At 36.8% G+C, this 22,441-nt stretch overlaps 1 protein-coding gene across 1 annotated transcript in view; it reads left to right on the forward strand.

Moving 5' to 3' along the window:
* COL11A1 (collagen type XI alpha 1 chain) overlaps window positions 1–22,441 on the forward strand; it is a 246,369-nt gene that overhangs the window by 70,983 nt on the left and 152,945 nt on the right. The window contains exons 6-14 of the mRNA XM_088153779.1: window positions 2,461–2,586; window positions 3,201–3,305; window positions 6,529–6,783; window positions 9,257–9,319; window positions 14,005–14,046; window positions 14,332–14,394; window positions 17,220–17,294; window positions 18,820–18,903; window positions 19,906–19,962. Of these exons, the coding sequence (XP_088009905.1) occupies window positions 2,461–2,586; window positions 3,201–3,305; window positions 6,529–6,783; window positions 9,257–9,319; window positions 14,005–14,046; window positions 14,332–14,394; window positions 17,220–17,294; window positions 18,820–18,903; window positions 19,906–19,962 (870 nt within the window). The remainder of the gene's footprint in view (window positions 1–2,460; window positions 2,587–3,200; window positions 3,306–6,528; window positions 6,784–9,256; window positions 9,320–14,004; window positions 14,047–14,331; window positions 14,395–17,219; window positions 17,295–18,819; window positions 18,904–19,905; window positions 19,963–22,441) is intronic.

A 22,441-nucleotide genomic window follows, 5' to 3' on the forward strand; every position in this document is an offset into this window, starting at 1 on the left:
ATTTTGCCCTCAGACAAATCCTCTCATTGTTAATAGAAATAATATTAAGCTTAGGTAGTCCTTTTAAAAATGCTGACTAATTGCAGATCTGAGTGCTAGAAAGAAATAATAACTCCTTTATTGTACAGTAGATCAGTTATAAAGCACTTGCTTTGCATGGAGAAGTTTCAAGGTTCCGTACCTGGCATCTCCAGTTAAAAGGAGGAGGCGGCATGCACTGGGAAGGACTTGTCTGGAAGCCTGGACTGCTGCTGCAGAGAAGACAAGAATATTGACTTGTGTGGCAAAGCTGACTGCTGTAATATAATGACAGCTTCCTACAGTATCTAGTCCCTTCATACTTAGGGAGGAAACCTGCACAACTTGTGATTCACCACTAATAACTCATTAATCCATAATGTATGGCCTCCGTGTACACGGCATTCCCCATTTTTTAAATCAAATTCTAGGTGGGACACAAAATAAGTACAGTATCTTTAGATTCCTGTGTAGCTGTCATAGGAACATAACTAACATTCTTCTACCTTTTTTGACTGATAAAATTTATGCTCCCTAGGGATAGTCTGCTATTGAAGTTCCTCATGACTAGTTGGCTATATGTGGGTTGATGGGTCCTATTATTTATTTTTAAAAACCCTCTTAGACTGGTCTGAAATAGTTGGTGAGTTGCCTTAGCTAAGGGAGATACTTTGAAGAAGATGGTGTGCATACATTGACCTACTTGATCACTAGCGTCCCTAGAGATGGATTATTCAGTGATTTCTTCCTTGTCTTAAAGATATGCCACCTCTTAGGTGTTTGTCTCTAAAATAATTTTATACTGGGAATTTAAACACATGTAACTTTCAACTAGTCTGGTCAAAAACTGAGTTGATTTGTTGAAAACTTGTATAATTCAACTGGGTACCTTAGAATATGTAAATCTAAACATTGGGATGTTCTCCATCTCTCTTTTTCCCTTACCTGCTTCATAAAATAATTATACTGAATTCAGTGAAGTTTTTGTTAGTGACAGATTTTCATTCATTTTTGTTTGTTTGCCCAAATAAGCACATGAATGCATGTAATTGACCTTCCTTGGCTGACTAGTTAGAGAAGAAAGATATTGAGGTGTTACATTCCTTTGTGGCCACAATCTGTTAGTTGTTTGTCAATAGAGCTTTCAGAAACTCAGCTAAGGGGGGGGGGGAGTCAAATTCAGGGAAGTATACATGGTTTAAAAATATCTTCTTGGAATTTTTAAATTTGATTTTGAAACTTCTAAAACTGTGTCTTATTATTCCCTTTCTGAATTTATTTAGGGTTGACTGATTTCATTTGTTGGTTTTCAAAAAGGTGCAGTTGGTTTAAGGACTCAATTCACCGTTCCTCCTGTTATGGTCTGTTAGCCTGGACAATGTTAATTGGGAGGGAATCCACATTCTGTGGATGGGTGTCATTAGATCAAGCATTGAGAGTAACAAAAGCCTGAATAAGTGGGGTTAAAAACATGGATTCAGGTCCATGACTAAATTACACTTTCCATGCTTTGCTTTTATGCTGTATCCTTGAATTACATGCAGTTCACATCTGCTGCCCTATTGCCTCCCTTTTTTACTCAGAACAGTAATGGTTTAAGCCTCTGAATTTAACAGGATGGCATTTTGAATCACACAGATCAGCATGGAATGGGTTTAGTGTCTCTTTAGAACTTACTCAATAACACACGGAGGTCAGAATGAAAGGGACAGCCCCTAATGCCAGAAAATGACTTATATCACATTTCAGTTGTATTTCTTCTCATATAGCTTTTTTTGGTCCCTTCGAGTCAGTGTTGACTCCTGGTGACTGCCTGGACAAGTCCCTGCAGCTTTCTTGGCAAGATTTCAGAAGTGGTTTGCCATTGCCTGCTTCCTAGGGCTAAGAGAGAATGGCTGGCCCAAGGACACTCAGTTGGTTTTGTGCCTGTGGCAGTACTGGAACTCAACAATCTCCCAGTTTCTAGCCTGATGCCCTAACCACTAAAATAAACTAGCTCTCCTTATAATAGTAGTCTAGTCCCACCTTAGGAATATAGCCAGCTAGGTGACCCAACACAAACTGAGGATAGTTTGAGGCGCTATTGTATTTTGATGTTTAGTTAGGAGAACTTCTTAGCTTAATAATAACATTAAGCAACACAATTTTTCCATACATTTAATATAAAGGCACTCCATGTAACACTTATAATAAAATGCTAATCATAAATCAAGTTTTAGTAAAGAAAAAAACCTCACATTTTTGCCCTTTTTTCATTCAATTTGTGTTTGTTTTAATCCTTTAGGGAAAAAAATCTTACTACTATATATCTGATAGCTTAATTTGTGAAACTTCTATTTCTAACTACAGAAGATAAACTTAAGAAAGAGCTTTCCAGGATTGCTAATATAGCCTGCTGCCACTAACCCAACAATGCCTGGTATTTTTCCTTTTGCGATTTAGTATGCAACTGAAGATTTAATCGAATATGACTATGACTATGGGGATCCAGATTATAAAGATTATAAAGACCTTGAAACTGTAACAGAGGGACCCCCATTATACGACGAGACTGTAGCATACACTGAGGTAACAGCACGTGGTGTGTTTATTGTCTGATGTCCATCGTCCTTGTCTGTCTTATGGTTTTGTCACGTGGTGTCTTATGTTAATCAAGCTCCCTTTCTTCTCTTTCCTTTCCTGTTTGTTCATGAAACTCATTTTAATTCAACAGTGGCAGCCAGGACGATTGACAGGAAATCATTATTTGTTGTCCTTTGCTAATCCTGCTATCTTTCATGTCTTGCTGCTATTCCCCATTTATTTATGTTCTCCCATTCCATCTTTCACCCCCTTTTTCAGAAAAAGAACAAAGCCCCAAAGAAGAAGAAGACAGTGATCGCTAGCTCAAAGAACAACCCCCAAAAGTTCACATTCAAAAAATCTGAAACACTGTCATCCAAGAAGAAGAAAAGGTCTCAAGCTGCAGCAAAAGGCAAAATAGGGGTAAAGGTAGCTCAGAAATAATCAAGATCTCTCCTAGACTAAGCCTGGAAGATCTCTGATGATGAAAACAAGTAGCTCTAACCCTTAGTACATGAAAACACCACTGGCTAATATCGTAATCTAGTTAAACAGAGATTCCTCTTAAGTGTTTGCCTTTTTCCTTGCCTGTTAACTTTGTACTTTCTCTTTCATATTAGGCGAACATTGTTGATGAATATCATGAGTATAATGTGGCTGAAACTGACTATGGAACTGAAACTTACCAGACTGCGACTCCTAGTCAAACAACTGGACCAAATGAGGTAATGAGGAATAGAGAAATATAAAGGCATGGCTATTTCAACGATTTTCATCAGTGAAAAATATTACTGTCATTTTTGGTTAATGTTATTTAAGAGAACAGCTAAGGACTAAAGTCACGTGTGTTATGTATCTGAGATCCAGTTTTGTGGGATCTCATTGTCACAATCAGTCTTTACCTGAGAAATGAGTTCAAGAGATTGCAAAACTATTTTCTGTAGGAATGCAGTCATATGCATTTTTGGATGTCAAGTAAAACATTCAGTAATGGCCAGGCACAGCTCAAGGATAACTGCGCATGATGTAAGACATTGCTCACCTTCGTATTTCTGTGGCATGAAAGGAAGTATTAGTTTTTTTCAGTGGTCACTATAGAGAAGTGTTCCAAATGAGATCTCTGTTTAAGAGAGAAAAACGTAGTGAGTGAATGACGACTGGAGCCTGGAGAATAGACATTTAGCTATGCACAAGAAGGTTAATTTGTTCACATCTATATTGCAATCTCATTCACATCAAATATTGAATGAGATTAATTAGGTGTATCTATCATATCTAGATGTACAACAGCATAAGGATTTGCATCTGTATATCCTCTGCTGTGTTCCCATGGTTCCCAGTTTGGGATGGGAATCCATACATAGAAGCTTTTGTCAAGTACAGTTCTCATTTACTGCTTAGGGATATGTGTTTCTATACCTCTAGAGTTTACAATCTAGTTGTATTTGAAAGACATACACTGAGATCTAAATGTATCTTTCTTTAGACTATGAATCAAAAGCTTTATTGAAAATCATCCTTGACTCTCTGTTGCTGATATCTGCTCATTTCTGAGTGTGCATAATCAGCTAATATTTATGAACGCGGATACTGTGATTCATAAATATTGCCATGCTGAAAAATGAGATTTTAAGCAATAATTTCTAAAGGTTTTGTATTGTGCTAAAGCAGATACATTTATTTTGGAGCTTGATTGTCTTATTCTAAAGCTAGTTTCTGTGCATATTGAAGAAAACGCTATTTAACTAATGCTAGTGCTTAACAGTTTAATGCTTGGTTTGACACAGCTCTCAGTCAGAACTTTCATAGCTGTTATCTTCCGTGGTAGCAGCTTTTTATGTTGAATCAATGCTGAACCATCTTTTATTAAGGATATAAAATTGAACTTAGATAAGTAAGATTTTGCAAAATACTGCATACTGATAAAAAAAAAAACAGCTTTTACTGTTCTGCTTTAAATGTGCATGGATTTTTTTTTTTAAATATCATATTGTAGATTCATAGAATAAAAGGTTGGAAGGGACATTGTAGATCACCTAGTCCAAGTCTGTCTAGTACAGGAATCCACTATTACAGCTTCCCTAACAGATGGCCATTCGGTTTCTGTTTAAAGACCTCCAGTAAAGAAGAGGCCACTGCATCTTAGAGCAGTCTATTCCATTTTGAACAACTCTTACCATTACATTTTTTTTTCTTACTGCCAGCTAAAATTCACTTCCTTGTAACTTAAATTCATCATTTATTGTCCTGTCTTCTGGAACAACTCTGAACAATTGTGCCCTATTTTCACATGGCAACACTTCAGATACTTGAAGACAGCTATCATGTCTCCCTGCAGCTTTTGCTTTTCCAGAGTAAACTTGCCCAGCTCCTCCAACTGTTCCATACAGGTTTTTACCTTCAGGCACCTTATCATCTTGGTTGGTCTTGTCTGGACTTGGCCCAGTTTGTAATTGTCCTGTCCAAAATTCAGTGCCCCAAACCAGATACAGTGTTCTAAGTATAACCTAACCAATGCAGAACAGAGAAGAACAATGGTTTCTCATGAACTTGAACTGTATTTCTGTTGATGCAGTCTAGGATTGCTACCCACCCCCCTGGAACTGCATTACACTTTGTCTCATTATCAGCTGATGATCCATCAAGACAACCTGATCCATTTGCATATGCTATTACCCAAGATGCTTCCACCTAACAATCTATACTTAATTTTTCCTACCCAAAAAAGGATGTTGCGTTTGTCATTATTGAATGTAATCTTGTATGTTTCTGCCCACTGTTCTGGCTTATCAAGATCCTCCTGAATTTTATTACTTTCCTCTAAATTGTTTGCTATCTCCCCTCTCTTTGTGTCTACTGCAAATTTGATAACAGTATTTTCTAAACCCTGGTTCACTTTCTTTATATCACCCTGTGGTATACTATTCAACACTTTCTTCCAGATTGATATGTAACCACTGGTGTATACCCACTGGGTACAACTGTTTAAAGAATTTGTAACAAAGTTTGTAGGAAGTCCACATTTTGCCATCTTCTTTACTGGGATATCATGGAAATTTTATGAAATCTTTTGCTGAAGTCAAATGCACTAGATCCATCACATTTCCATGGTCTACTAAATTGATCACTCTATCCAACAAAGGAGATCAGGTTTGGCATGACTTCTTGAGAAACCTATGCTGGCTGCTGCCAAGAAATGTGTTATTTTTTTAAAAAATGTTCACAAACTGACTGTATAAGCTGTTCTAGAGTTTTCTCTAGTATCAGTGTCAAGCTGATTGGTCTGCAATTACTCTAGCCTTAGGAAAAACATTTGCCTTTTTCCAGTCTTCTGGCATGATGCTTATACTACATGATTTCTCAAAGATCAAGAAAGGGCTTGAGGTGATATCTGCAAACTCCTTTAAAACACTTCGCAACAGTCATTTCAGGACAAAAAAAAATAAGATAGTTACATAATATTAATCGACATCTTGTTAGAACTCCGTAAGTATTTTTAACACTGTTACTGACATTAACATGTATGAAGCCAAGCATAAAAACTTAGAAGTAATTGGTAAATAAACACACACACACTACTGTCTTATGAATTGCATACCTGAAAAATTCAGTAAAAGAAATTCTGGACTGATGAGAATTTGTCACTAAATAATCTAACTACATCAATTCCTAGGGGTTCATTTAATAGTTGTGTAAATAATAAAATATAAATTTACAAAAGAATTAATTTCATTGCACATATGCATATGTGTTGGGGCAATCTTTTAATAACTCTGAAAAACAGGCTTCTGAGTTTTTCAGAAACAAGTTAAAAGATGCCAAGCTGTACAGCTGTTGTTTTATTTTGCAAACCATTATATTAAAATCTGCAAAATGCTTACTTTGCTTTACTAACTGTAATCCACATATTCATCCTGTTTCCCAAACCTCTACTGCTTATATGAATAGCACATTCCTGTTGAAGAAGTATTTACTGAAGAATACATAACGGGAGAGGATTATAATTCAAAGATTAAAAAAACTGAGGAAACAGATTATGGAAGCAGAGGCGTAGACCACAGTGAATCTGAAGTTGTGGTAGATGGAGATTTAGGCGAATATGATTTTTATGAATATAAAGAATATGAAGAGAAGCCAACCAATCCTACTAATGAGGAGTTTGGGCCTGGTGTTCCAGCAGAGACTGATATCACAGAAACAACCGTAAGTTGGATACATCTGAGGTAGTCTTCAAAGATACTGAATGTTTAGTAGTTCTTTACTGGTGTCTATATTTTCTGTAATTGAATTAGAGATGGAAAATGGAGAAGGGAATATTGATATATTTCCATAAAAATGACTTGGTTAACTGTTTGAATTTAAAATATAACCCAGTATTACCGTAGAACTCTGAATTTGAGAATTATCATTCACATCATCCACCTCATATGGTTGTGGTGTTGCCCTAGTGTTTTTGCAGTTCTAGAGATAAAAGAGATTTTGTTAAATTGAATTTCATGAGGGCTTATAAATATCTTTTTTGGGGGGCTACATACTGGGGGCGGAGGCATGAAACACAACATGATTAGCTGGCTATGTATTAATTTAAAAAACTATGTAGCCCTCCTTTCTTTGAAAAAAGAATCTCAAGGTAGATACAGTACATACAATATCATTTGAAAAACTAATAATATAAAAATGTGGTTTGTATGAAAAATATAAATTAATAGACCTTTGGCTCTTTATTTTTCAAAAATCCCAACAAAACAAGAGTTACCTTTAGCCAGTGCTAAAAGTAATATCAGATTAACTTCTAGCAGAAGGATGTTCCATATATTCTTGATTCTGGCTTCATAAGCATTCATAAACTGGATCAAGTTTATTTTTTTGCAAAGGCTTACCTGATGCCAGAGAATCAGTTATATTGCATTAAGTCATCCAAGCTATCTAGATTTGCAGATGCAGTTTTATCTGAATATTTCAAAGTATCTAGTAAGTTCTGTCTATAAACCTCTTCAAATATATGTAGGACCTCAAAAAGATTGATCCGTTAGATACTGTGGGACCCACTATGACCAAAAACTGGAAATTCTTTGCTGCATGTCTCATTGAAATGTCATTGGCTTAAAAGTAGCGTGCATTTGATTCCTTATCATTACTTACTTGCTTCAAAACCATTATTTCCCACTGGTAGTTGTTTGAAGTTGTGGATTTGGATTTGAGGACTTTGGGATTCTCATTAATGTAGGGGACAGATACATCCAACAGAACATTGGAACAAATGTCTCCTAGAATATATTTCTTACCCTACAATTTATATACTACTCAGTACATCAAGGCAGAAAGTGGTATACAGAGTGATACAAACAGTGGAATAAAAACAGTAACATTAAAAAAAAATTGAACATGAACCAGACAAATCATAAGAAGATGATGAATAAATCTTCAGAAAAAAAAAAACAAAGATGAATAAATGCTCCTAACTGAGTAGGACAGTTACAGTGGATGGCCTCTACTCTGCTGTTTTTTAGAAGAACCGTGAAGACTTGGCTCTTCACCCAGGCCTTTGGCAAGGAAAAGATCCCTCGCTTTATCGCCATATTTTATCTTTTATGTCTTATTGATTTGATTGTAATTTCTTTTATTGTTGTGAGTCACCCAGAGTCATTGAGAATTGGGTGTATTACAAGTTTAAACAATAATAATAATAATAAACATCATGCTGGCTGTGCGACCAGCAGCAACAACAACAATAATAATAATGAAATAGACATAATATAGGATTGACTCCAGACTAACATAAGGGTAAGGTTTCTCCCCCACTGCCCCCTTCTGCTTGGTGCAGCCTCTGCCAGATTTCTGCCAGGATAAATCTGATTTATTCATGTGATTTATAAGCTGCCTCTGTAAATAAATAAGAGCGTAAGTGGACTTCTGCTCTGTCATGCACAAATGACTGAATATGCAGTTTGTATTTACGACCGTTTGTGCTTATGGCAGACTAATCCCATGACTCCTTAACTACATAAACTTAAACCTGTGCATAAAAAACCCTGCCACCACCTTTTTTGAATCTATAGAACAAAAATGTTACTGGTTTGATTGAAAATCACAGATTGACTTTTAGAAGGGTAGTTTTCAGGATTCTTATTTCAAGAGAAAATATTCTATCATAGGAGAGCGCACCTCCTCTATTAATATTCATATGAAGGAAGTTAGCAGACAGATACTACTTGGAAAAGGGACCACATTCAATGGATGTTTATATCAGAGTTGGTGATTTGGACTGATTCTGCGAAGCCATTTTCTTTATCAGTTTATTAATATGGGGACTACTTTGACTGTTGTTCAGCAATAAACCACATCCTTTATATGCAGATATTCAAAGTTCTGTTCCAGGCAACTCCAGAAAGGATTGAGTTTCTGTCAGTGTAGGTAAGGCTGGGTAGAAATTTCTATTGATATAAAGCAGCCTATTAATTTCCCATGGAAATTAGGATCTCACCTGAGGTTAAGAACAGGTTAAATGTTAAGGATTCTCAAAGCGTTCAGGCTTATGGCTGGAATATCATCCTTCAGTTTTCAGTTTTGTGAAGATCTAATGAAAGACCAATGAATTCTAAGAATCTCAGAAAGTTCTCAGAAAGGTATTTAAGTCTGACCTATATTCTTATGTATTTGTGCATTGATTTGGTAGGTGAATGGCCATCATGTGTATGGAGAAAAAGGACAGAAAGGAGAAGCAGCTGTCATTGAACCAGTGAGTATGTTATTTATATATGTATGTATGTATGTATGTGTATTGACTGATTGATTGATTGATTGATTGGTAAATATTACAACCAGATGATATGAAGTACAACCAAAAATATACCAGCGCTAATAAAGTCAGAAAAAGTATGTAGAATAATGAATAAATAACTGACATTTGTAAAAACTAAAAGTACATCCATAAAATGTTAATATAGAACTAGTTCAGTCCTTTAACATACTATTAAATCTAGCCATATAGACCAATTATTGCTCCATCTTCTCAGTTTTAATAAAATATGTTCTTTCAATACAATGATATTATATAATATGCTTAGATTCTTAATATTCTATTATGTAGGTGCCTTAAGAGTATTAAATGTAGATAAGAAGAAAAGAAAAAAGTGGATACTCTACCAATATTAATTACAATTTTGAGTGAGTATAAGCTACTCCTCAAAAAGCTTCAGAGGTTGTTGCTGTTGTTTTCCTGCTTGTTTCCCTCTTGATAAATAGATCACAAAGAGGTGACTTCACTGTGTGAAAGGACATAAGTCATGGAGTCCTTTTCAATCTAGGGACCTTTTAGATTTACTAGCTTAAGTTTGTGTTACAGTGCAATCCTATCAATTCAGGAAAAGCTATAGCAGAAAGTCCCATGTTCAGTCTAAGCAGGAGGGAAAACTCTTTTCTGAAACCATGTGGAGATGGGTGATTAAGGATAGGAATGTGAACAGGTGGCTTCTAGGAGGTAAATCATTCCTATTTCCACTTTCAAACCACCCCAAATGGCAAAAATTATGCTACTAACCTTGGTTCTTGATTTTAGGCCATTTTGAGGTGGAATGTTTTAAGACTGAAAATAGTAGGAGCTCCCTACTCCTATTCTCATCTTTACTCTTTTTTTTATTTAAAAAAAGGGGGGAGGGTTACCTTGCAGTTTCAAGGCACTAAAAGCTGCAAACAGGATACCAGGGTCCACAGGCTTTCCACTAGTGCAGCAAAACACTGAGCTAGAAGAACTAAGAAAAAGGTTTAATTGAGGAGAAGGCAGCTTCCGTTATTACTTCTCAGAAGTAAACCACACTGAGTATCAGTAATTGTGCAACATTCAGCTGATCTTATAGATTTTACTTACTCTAGAGTAAGCTTGCAGGAGCTCACTTCAGATCAGGACATCAACATTGAGGCTAGGTTGGGTGAAAAGCTCGATGCAGTGAAATTCCCCATTGCCATCTATTTCCTTCTGAATTCTCTCTAGTTGGAATTTAAACCAAAAACTCTCAAAACACCCTGTCAACTTTCATTGGTGCCAATCAATATTCAGCTTTGTAAAGTGAGTCCCACTTAGTTATTCCAGTGCTCCTCCCTCCTCCCTTTACCAGAAAGTGGTCTTTTAAAAAGTATATTGAGGAGAACTGACATTAGATATTGAATCAGTGATGTTATCTTTAAGGCCTAGATGCTCCATTACTGCATTATTTTAAGGCACATTTAAGTATGCTCAAGAATGGCAATATGAGGCCTTGTGGGCTACATTCCCCACGGGCATTCCATGCAACTGTCCGTGTTTCCAACACGTTGCAAGCGTCCCAACTGTTTCTTGCTCTACCTGTTCAGAGATAAGCCTGGGAAAAGCAAGAAGCACCAGCAGAAGGGCTTGATCACTATTCTGAATCACCTCTTTGTGGGGATGATCTTTATGATAGTGGATCATAAATGCTGTACTTTTCTGATCTGTGAGAGTTTTCTTCCAATTTGCCACTGTTTCTCACTTTTAAAATTTTGTTCCTTTCCATCTTTAGTTAAAATTCCTACTGCTGGCAATAGTTATTTTCACTATCTCCTTTAAGGAGGATCATAGTAATAGATATTGCTGCTAGCCTAGACGATGGCAGAATATAAAATACATAAGCCAAAATTGAATACACATCAATAATAGAGAAACATTTGTGAAAACGTAACCCAATGAATGTCTGTCTTTCCAAGTCACTCTAAGCCTTCTACTGTGGCACATGCCAGGTCCTTCTCTAATAGCGTGAGGAAGCAATGCAAATACCCTCTTAATAAACCATGAATATAAAAAGCTTCTGAAATAGCATGAAGTACTCCTGAAGCAAAAAGGCATCTGGTTTTTACTCAGCTTCGGTAAGATAGGTGTTGAAAAGCAGTGCTCATAATGGAACTGCTAGATATGTTTCTTTCAAGAAGCAAAAACAACATATTTGATTAGGTTTCTATTTAGAATAAAGATACATGAGTAAAGTGTTTTTTTTCCTTTGATATTTATATTATTCCATTTGCTAGTGTATCACTGTAGTAAGAGACTACAGGACTGTGTACTTTTATAAACAAAAATTCCTGGTGTATTCAAATCCAGATGTCAAGAGAATTGTAGGTATCTGTCTATGATTCACCTATTTTCTATATGAAAAGATCCCCCTCCCCCAAAAATATTACGCAAACATTATATCTTTCCAGTATAATTCATCAACAGTTTGGCTCATCCAGCAAGTTGCTTGCCTAAGGCAGAGGTGGGCAACAAGTGGTCTGTGGGCTGTATATGGCCCCTAGCTCTTTTTTTTCCTTTCTTTTTACAACTACAAGATCACACCACTGAAATTCAGTGACAAATTGCCAATTCACAATTGTGCTTTTTTTTTTTTCATTTCTTTTAAAATAAGGATCAAACTGTGTGTGTTCAGCCATTGTTTCACTTACTGGCCCAATTCTCATATAAAACTTTCAATTTCTCCAAAAAAGTAGGCTGCAAAATTTGGCTGTGCCTTCTCCTCTGATATTCTCCACATTGCTGCCTTGCCCCATTTAAAAAACAAAAACAAAGAACAGTTGTCTTCCACTGGTCAAGAAAGCAGAGTTCATAATACTTCTTGGGAACCATATAATCAACTGTGGGAATATGCGATACCAGTGGCAGGCTTGCAACTAAGGCTGAACAGAGCATCGGGATGATTTTCATGGACATTTTTATCTACACTGAGAGCTAATTTCCTTTTATAGGATGTTGTTTGAACCAAAGGCAAAAGGCAACAAAACGTTCAGAAACTGCTCCACTAAGTAGGACAAGAGATATCTTTTAATCACCATGTAATCTCTCATTGCCTAGGATTACTCAAGAGATCAGTTGTGGAAGCTCTGCAATTATGTTGTCTCACCTGTATTTACTCTTTGACCCACCAGCAACAGAACATGTAGACAATTCTGAACTTGCCTTATAGTGTACTGCTATTACTTGTCTAGAATCCCTTAAATCAGCCTCCCAAATCTGTTTCTTTTTAGTTGTTTTAGGACAACAAATCCCAGAATTCTCACTCAACATGTTTAAGTTGGCTGGGAATTTGGGGCATTGAAGTCCCAATTCATCTGGAACAAACTAAACTGAGAAAGACTGCTCTTAACACAGAAACAAGCCCTACTTAAGGGCAGAAAGTTGGCACCAAATCAATAGCATACGTGGAAATAGAATATAATAGAGAGGTGTGAAAAAATATAACATGCTCAGCATGGGCAGGGAATTCAGTGACACATTTGGAAATCCTTGATGTTTGGTCTGAAAATCAAAATGGTAGACTATTTCATACTGAAGTAGACTGCAGCTCTTGATGGGAAATAAAACCTCTTTAATGGTTGTAGAGTTAGACAATAAAGGCCTGATGCGGAAGCATCTAGAGCAGTGTTTCTCAACCTTGGCAACTTGAAAATGTGTGGACTTCAACTCCCAGAATTCCCCACCCAGCATGCTTCATGTTGCCAAGGTTGAGAAACACTTGTCTAGAGGGAAGGAAGGGTTAACAAAGAATGACATAGCTCAGTAACCAGACACCTCTAACCCTGTTCAATAACACTCAGGTTTTTCTTCCTCTTTTGGAAAAGGCAGTTGAGAGAGAGGAAACTATGCTTTCAGAGTTCTCTCTTTTTAATATTCTGTGTTTTGGGGCCTGTGGGAATGCAGACCCTGAAGGTAAGATGATGTGGCTTCAGGAAGTTCTGTTCTAGACTTCTGAACAGGCTATTGTAGACTCAGAGTTTTGTGTTGGATTCCATCTGGCCTTTTTATTTGGTTATGTGATTGATATCTATAACCTTTAATTATTCTTAATTAATCATTCTTTAATTAATCATTATTCTTTAAATAATTATTTTCAATCATGGTCATAGTATTTATTGAACTTGGGAGGACTCAATAAACCTGCTTTTATATTTATTCAAACTATTCCCAGCAAGGGAGAATGGGATAGCTTCTAGTACCATGCTTTGAAGCTGGGTGGCCTAGGGCTTATTCCTCAGTGGCTGAAGCTTTATTTTTTCAACCCAGTTGGAGAGTATTTAGGGAGCCCTATTGACCCTAGATAGGAAGACCCAAGGGAAGCCTGGCCAGTTGGTCTCTAGCAGGATAAGTGGTGGCAGCTGCACTACCAAACACACAACTCTGGCAAGTAGGCAGAACTAGGATAAATACTGACCAGAAAAAAATGTTAGCTAGGAAACCTAAGAAACCTATTTACCCTGGCCCACTGATTATTACAAAATTTAATACCGAAAAAAAATGCAGCACAAAAAGTTTTGCAAATTATGGTTCATTTGATGCTGTTCACACTTTCCAGAATAAGTGTTACATATTTTGCATTCATACATTACATACGCTACATATAATACTTTCCTCTTCTTCCTTAGGGAATGCTTATTGAAGGACCTCCAGGACCTCCAGGACCGCCTGTAAGTATATGGTTTCTAAATATTATTTTCATTAAAATTAATGATACTGTTAATAAAGATATTTGCATGACAACTCCAGGGTGGCATGTATACAACGTGGATTTTCAGTGAGAGCAGGTTGTTCCTTTTTGGAAATTGTGTTGTTCACACAGCTGTGTATTTTTGTTTCTGTTGGGCAACCATTACTGACTCACATATTTTGCTGGTTCGTGATCCAAAATTAGTAGTAATCACTGTAGTAAAAAGTTATTTAGGATAACTAATAAATTCTGTTTTTATTTATAGGGTCTTATGGGCCCCTCTGGTATGCAAGGTCCCATTGGTCCTCCTGGTGACCCCGGTGATAGGGTAAGTCAGTGTGGGTTGCAAATGAGCATACCAAGCATGCCAGATGGAATGACTAGGAGTGTAATGTGAGACTGAAACAATTCTTAAGGACCTGCAACTGCTTTATAATCTCTTATTGCAGCTTAATGGAGTTCTCTGTGTTTTGCAAAATCACTATATAAATAAAATATCTTCATTCTGACAATGAATTCAAGAGTTCTAGTTGATCCATTTCAGGTCAAATTTGACACTGTCCCAATCTGAAATAATGGGAGTTTTAGAAGTTCTCAAGATAGTCTTCAACCTGTCCCACCTGATCGCACAGGGAGGGCATGCTTCAGACCCCCTCAGTAAAAGAACTCCATCTAGCGGGGTCCAGAAGGTGGGCCTTCTCTGCGGTAGCCCCCGCCCTTTGGAACATTCTGCCCCCGGAGGTGTGATTGGCTCCCTCACTCCTGGCCTTCCAAAGGGCCTTGAAGACCTGGTTCTGCCACTTGGCCTGGGGCAGGGAGGGAATACTTCAAGCAGGGGGATGGCTAGCCCCATAGTGGCCAGCTCTCCGCAGCCTGATTTTCCATCTTCTTGGATCTTCCTTTTTTAGTATTGTTTTAAATTTTGGATGTATGATGTGTTTTAGATATATTTATAGTTTTAATGTTTCCTGTAAGTCGCCCAGAGTCCCCTATTGTGGGGGAGATGGGCAGGGGAGAAATCCAATAAATTAAAAAAAAATAAAGTGTTAAATCCTTTTTGTTGCTGTGCAGATAGGACATGGAGGCATTTGAGTCCCAGTTCTGCCCTCTATAGGTCATCTAATAGAGTTGGTGGAAGAGATGGGATATCCTGAAGGCCTCAGATTCCCCAGGTCCTCTGAATATAGTCGTGCAAGTCCACATTGTTGGATATGTTCAAGGTGACTGAATATAAAGGAAAATGTTATCAGTGGTGCAAATGAAAGTCAGAAGACATTGCCCATTATCTAGCTTTCATAGATTGCACAAGTAGGACCAGCGGATGTCTACTTATTTCTGGGTGACTTTTAGTTATTTTGAATGTGGTAACAGGTAGATGAAGTGGAAATGTAGCTGACTTTCCCTTTCTGTTTGCTTTAACTGTTCACATCTCTTTAGATAAGAGGTATCTGAGGTCTTGTTATTGGTCTTTTGGTGTGACAGATTAGTACAGGTCAATCCATTTGCCCTTCCAGATCCCCCACTTAATCTTTATGTAAATATTAACCAAAATATTTTTAGCATGGTAAGTCTCTGCTAGTCCTGTTCCCATCATGTCCCTTCTTTGCTTTGTCTTCTCTGTGCTGTAGTTGCTTTGTTGTATTTTGATACATGACAATAACTGGCTATAACTGATACATTAAGTGCAGAGTTGCATAGATCTTTGAATATATTCACTTTATTGGCATAAAACCACATGTGTGTGTAATGATACTTCTGCAACAGTTTTTACAGGTCCACTAATTTATCAGATGTAGAATTGGACAGAAATGACAACATCAAAAGCAAGGCAGCTCAGATAATTCTTGCTCTGAAGCAACTGAAACCAATAGTGTGCAATCTGAAAAATGAGTGCTGTATTAATTTATGATACCTAAATATTTAGAATGTTTTTGGAATCTTTCCCTACAACCTCTTCGCTTAAATGCTAGGTGGCCTTATCCTACAAGTTGAAGAAACACGTGAGAGAAATCACTGCTAACCTCACCCTTGCCATGTGTTTCACACTGTATTTTTGTATTCTGAATGTGTCTCTTGGAGCTCTATATTCATACTGATGTATGTACTGATGTATGTAGGTCATTCTTGCAAAGAAGATCCTAGCTGAGCCTTTTTTCCCCTCAAAGTTCCATAGCATGTTATTAGATTGAAGAACTATTTTAGCCATAACATGTAACAACATTGCGTACAGTGCCGATGAAATAAATTTAGGATATGGTGGTGGTCTGATAAATGGCTCTATGCGCACATATGTGTATGTAGGTAGAAACTGAAGTGATTAGGGAAGCTTGTATAGGCTCCAATTTGCCTTATGGATATGTGAATATAATCTGATTTTTAATTTATACACTAGCATATGCCTGCAATGCTGTTTTAATAACTTAAGGAATTAAAAAGTATTCTCAGAACATCAAAATTCCAACATTAACTTCATAAACATTAAAGAAAGACTAGTCGGATGTTTTCAATAGCAATTTGCCAATTCTAGGAAGTTATTCATAATTGTTGGTTAGTTGGGAACGTTTTGCTCGTAAGCATGGAGTGCCTTTTATTGTTGTGGCTCATAACTACTGAGAAATCCATTAACATCCATTTTCAATTAAAGATGTAAGAAATGTTTGATTGTATTTGAATGTAAAGTTTCCTAATTTGCACTTCCTGAACCTAGACGTGAACCGGAACACACATTTATAAATTTTGCCATATAGTTCACAACTTCAAAACAGCAACTCCAAAAAAATTTGTAAAGAAGCAAACACAGAAATGCATATACTGTATTAGAAAAAGATGTAGACAAAAACATGCTTATATGTGGGAAAGCACAAAATATGCATGTTGGAATCCACAGATGAAATGAAGAGGAAAATGTAGACAGCAGTGCCTATATTAAAAGAAACATGCACAAAAATATGTACACGTTATTGTGGCAATTTTATTAAAAAAAAATTAAATTAATGATGCAGAAATGAGATGAAATGAACTTAAGATGGGAATTCATTCATCCCCCTTTTCAGTTTGCAACTGTAGTAATTAAACATGCTCTATACAGAACAAGATGTTCCTAACAAACGTATGACATTTGTATAATTTCCTAAATCTCCATTTTCTCTTTAGGGCCCACCAGGACGTGCTGGTCTTCCAGGTGCTGATGGCTTACCTGGACCCCCGGGTACCATGTTAATGTTACCAGTAAGTCTTACTTTGCTTTACAAATGTCATATTTTCAAGGAATAGGAATTTCAATGCACGATGATTAACTATTAATATTTCTCCTAATAGATCATCCAGGACCAGGCTGTTGGAAAGCTTTTAGAAGTCAGATAATAGCAGTGACCAATCAGAGAGCTCATTCCTGAAACTAACTTTTCAAGACATCAAACAAAACTAGCATTGTACCTTTTGTTCACAATTCTGTTAAAAATCAAAAGATAATTGTTCACAGTTCTGTTAAAAATCAAAATCAAGAGTGTTATCTTCCCTCCTTTCCACACCATTCATTCAAATGGCATAGAAGTAGGCAGTGTTTTGAGGATCATGGTCTGGATGTTTGCCTTCTGCTCTTCAGGAAGACCATTGGCTTATATCCAGTGACATGATGACATCACTGGATGGGGCAGAGCTGACTTTTCACCCCAAACTATAAGATGGCCTGAGATCGTGCCACTAATATTCAAGGGGAAATGGCCAAATTTCAGTGGCATAGTCTTGGGCTGCTGGACACCCACAAAATGGATGCTCATAGCTCCCTACTAAAAAAGCAGACAACAGAGCATTTCTTATGAAAATGGAATTGCCCTCCTTCCACCATTCTAGAACAGTGTATAGATCCGGTTTTCAAAGAACACTTTTTTTCAGTTGCTCATCATGTTAAAAAGTGGTTTCAGCAGGTCTGTTGGCTTAACTTAGGAGACATACTAACTGAAGATAAATTTCTGAGTTAATGAGTGATTAGATTTGTGACTTTAATTAAATACAAAAGCAACTTCCCTTGAGGATATATTTATGATGATAATATTGGAATTCCTAGGATTGAATCAAATTCTAGTTCAGCTTGTAGATACATATAGGCCCATTCTGGGCTGGTGGCTTCCAAAACTTAATTTTCCAGTACCAGTGATAGGAGGGAGGAAACTCATGTTTCTTAGGCCAAAATCCTTATAGAGAGGGACTTCTTCATGTGAAAAATGATCTAGAGTTGCTGGGTCTTTAATTAAGAGCCCCAAAGCCATGGCAAGCTATAATTCCCAGTAATCTTTGCACTGAGAACTTCTTGATAATTTTTAAGGCAGAGATGGAGATTATGTATCAGGACAAAGAAAACACAGGATGCAGTGCCTCTAATTCTCATCAAAAATGTGGGGAGCCTTAGAGCTTGGAATGATGCCATATTAAAATGAGCTAATTCAAATCTTATCCACATTTTGTCCAAATTAGGTTATTTAAGGTTAATACATTCTGAATGGGGGATCCCTTTTGTCACTAGAAGTAATGCTGTTTTTAGTATTGATGATTTTTTTTAAAAAATCAAAAACATATGGTAAATCAAATATACAAGCTAAAACCTACCAATATAAAAACCCACTTTATCTAAGGAAGGTATCTTCTTAATGATTTTAATGAAAAAGATTTCATTAATGAATAGAGATGGATAGATAGAGATTAATTCTGAATTTTTCATTTTGATTTTTAAAAATCATTCTTTGCTTCTCTGTAGTTCCGGTTTAGTGGAGGTGGTGAGAAGGGCCCAGCAATCTCACCTCAGGAGGCTCAAGCTCAAGCTATTCTTCAACAAGCCAGGGTAAGTGTGGTACACACCAAAGCAAAGCTGAAGAACCTGGTTTCCCACCCCCACTCCTTTGCAAGGGCTGTATTTCTCATTGACTGAAACATATTGTGGTCTGCCTTCTGACATGAGTGGAACCAGAACCCAAAGTGAGTAGAGCTAGAGCAGAAGTGGTTAGATGTGGAAACTGGACTAAGTTCTGTTCTATGGCCTTTCCTGCTTCTGCTCTGATGGTGGGAAATGGTGCCCACTAGGTAGACCAGACAAGGAAATCCATTCCGCAGGATGGCTAAAACTACTTTTATTGAGATTGGCTGTCATAATAGAATCTTGCAAGTCTGGTTGTTCTATACCTGCTTCTCCTTCTTATAGTTCAGTGAATTAGGGAGGTGCCTGACTGAACCTCTTCCAAATGTTATCTGGATATTCTGGACTAAAAATCTGCTTTAGCCCCTTTAGCCTAGGCAACAGCACCTTCATATCTTTGTCAAGGTCATCTTCCTTACTCTCTATAGGTAATAAGAATGAGATCATTTGTGCATTAAAGCAGTCTTTGGTGAAGATGTTCTGCCCTGCCTTCCTTTTTTCTGGGCTCTTTTCATGAATAGATGCCAGCACTTTTTCTGTACTTTCTTCCATGGCCATATGATAAAACCAGAGATCTTTAAGTGGTTCTGCAAGGGTTAAATGAAGAAAAACTCATCTTTTTCCTGACTTCTTGGGAAGAGGGATTAGATAATAGTGCTTATCTTACTCAGGTTTGCATAAAGGCCATTGTTTCCTATACCTACAGAATCTGAGACCTACTAAAATCAATTTTTGAGGTTTTATCTGCACTATTCCAGAGTCATGGTGCATCAATTATCATGATCTTTCCTCATCAAATATAGCAAGGCTAAAAAATGTTTGAATTTCAGTAAATAGCTAATTGTCAGTGGCAATTGTCATATCTGTTGGAGGTTGCCAGTAGTTTAGCATGTGATTCATGTTAAATGTTTATTTTTGTTTAAATCACAGATTGCAATGAGGGGGCCACCTGGCCCAATGGGACTTACTGGAAGACCCGGTCCTGTGGTATGGAAAACATTTGCTATCCAAAGTTGTGATTCATAAATGATTTATCTCAGTTGCAATGCCATTTAATTGGCCATGATTTTAGTAAGAATGACTAAAGTTCGCCAGGTACCAGAAGACAGAACTGGACATTTATACAGAGTGTACTCCTGGATGTTGGGTGACAACCTCCATCCTCAGCTTTCAATAAAGGGTGTGGTCCCATAATCAAGGTTAGGCTTGATTCATAATGAGGTTCAGCTGCCAGACTAGGGAGTTTCCATATGGTCCTTTATCTGAGTCCAGCATATACTGGTCTGGCCATAGGCTCTCTTGATAAATTAAGTAAAGTTTTCATTTGATGGTTAACATATTTATCAATATGTTTATTCATCCCCTTGGAATTTGTACCATTTCTGCAATTTTTGAAGAGTTAATTTCCTCCACTTTTGTTTTCTCTATTTTTATTGAAAAAATTGACTTAGAACTTGATCCCCTATTACAAAAATAGGATTTTTTCCCTAATTATTTATGTTAGTTTAAATACAGGATTTAATGTGGAGAATACTGGAGAGTATTAAGCATGGAGCTTAAAATGGCAAACAGAATGTCCCAGCTGTCTAGTTTGGATAACAAGCAGAGTAAAATTGCAGACCTCTATATTACAGACTCACTGGATAGAGATTTGACATTTGCCAGCATTTTAAATGTTTAAATGACAAAAGCAGAACACTAGCACTGCAGTTGTTAAATTACCTGGGCAATTTTCCTCTAATGATGGTTTCCTCTTTTACGAAACGGATACTCTGCTGACAGAGATAATCAAAATTATTCATTTAAATGCTGCAGTTAAGAAGTTACTATCTCTTTCGAAGCTATCCAAGTGTATTTACAACAATATAAAATGATACTTATTGCAACCAAGATTATAGACTTTGCATAAACCTAGTAGTCTCTTGAGGGACCTTAGTAATTACAATGAGGTAGAAAAAAGACATAAAGGTCAAGAGGAAGTATGCCATTCAGAATGAAAGGATATATTTAGTTTCTAATGCAGTATGCTGTTTCCCTGATTGGCAAAAGCAGGTTAGCCAGCATCCTAAGGGTTCCTGTGACAATTCAGTGGGAGAAAATAATAGCTGTTCTTTAGCCTAGAGTTCTCCAGATGTTCTAGACTGTCCCAGTTGCCATAATTCCCAAAGGCCATGTTAAGTGGTGATTAAATGGCTGAAGTCCAACATGGTCAAGAGACATCAGGGTTCAGGGAAATGCTGCTGAAGGTATATTGTAAACCTGAACTGTTTTTGTCAGATGTGCAAGTGGAATGATAAGTACAATGAAAAACTGAATCCTTTGGGTTTAAAATGCTTAAAATGGCAAACAGAATGTCCCAGCTGTCTAGTTTGGATAATTGTTATTGTTGTTTATAGTTAAGAAATTGTTATTTATAGTTGAGGAAGTAGAACTTTTTGTTTGCATTTAACCAAAAAAAGATTTTGTCATGACATCAAGCAGTGGTGGAAATGCCTCAAATCAATCTGAGTAGCCTGACAACTCTGTAGTGGGAATAACTACAGAAAGTGTGCTGCAGCTTTCTTGTTAAAAAAAAGAAAAGAAAAGAAAGAAAGTTTAAAAAAAAAACCTTTTTTCTTTGTCCATGAAAATAAGCCCACTTCTAAATATTTTTAGAATCCTCTCACTGCAAAAGTTAATATATATTTGCCAACTACTTTTGTGAAGTACAGAAAGTTTGTAAAAGTATTGATGATTTTGGTAGTAGTGGTGATGGCAAATATTTACCTTATTCATGAAGTCAAGTAAAGGCCTTTCAATGTGGATCTCAATGAATCTTTCTCATGGTTCCTAGTCCCAAGCTCCATGTTTTACTATAAATGACAACTTATTTTTCCAAGGATCAGGACTTCAGAAATGTATCTTCAATTCTTTTCTTCCTAGAGTGAAGAAGATGTAGACAAATAGAGGTGGGTCAGTTTGTAGAATAATTGATGGGTGAAGAGTTATGATCTGCAATAGACAAGATATCTCCTTCTGGAAAATGTCTTGCTTGCATATACTCATGCAAGAGTCTGTCAGTTGCAAAATGGAAGTAATTATTCTTAAAAGAAAAAAAGTAGAAGAAGTGAGAGGAAGGGATCTGTCAACAATTAATTGCCTGCAAGGCCCTCTTAGTAAGCGTTTGTAATATTCTCCTGTTTACAAGCAAAATAAAGTCCCAATAGAGTCCCAATTTCTTTTAGACATTCCCAAATCAAATGTGTTCATTTTAAAATCCCCAACCAAAAACTTCTGGGATGGGTTGATGTGGGATTGTGTTCCTCTAGCTTGTCACTTAGTTTATGCTCAGCACAGTTAGTCTGGGAAGTATAGCATTATTTGCTAATTTACAGGCTGCCATCAACTAGCAGAATATTTTAGAACCCATAAATGAACAATTGAAATGAATATGGGAAAGACCTGCCACAGCACCTGGCATAGATAA

This window comes from Python bivittatus, unplaced genomic scaffold (genome assembly GCF_059951505.1).
Source record: "Python bivittatus isolate LINGU-HERP-01145 unplaced genomic scaffold, Pbiv_v1 ctg000700_np1212, whole genome shotgun sequence".
NCBI lineage: Eukaryota > Metazoa > Chordata > Lepidosauria > Squamata > Pythonidae > Python > Python bivittatus.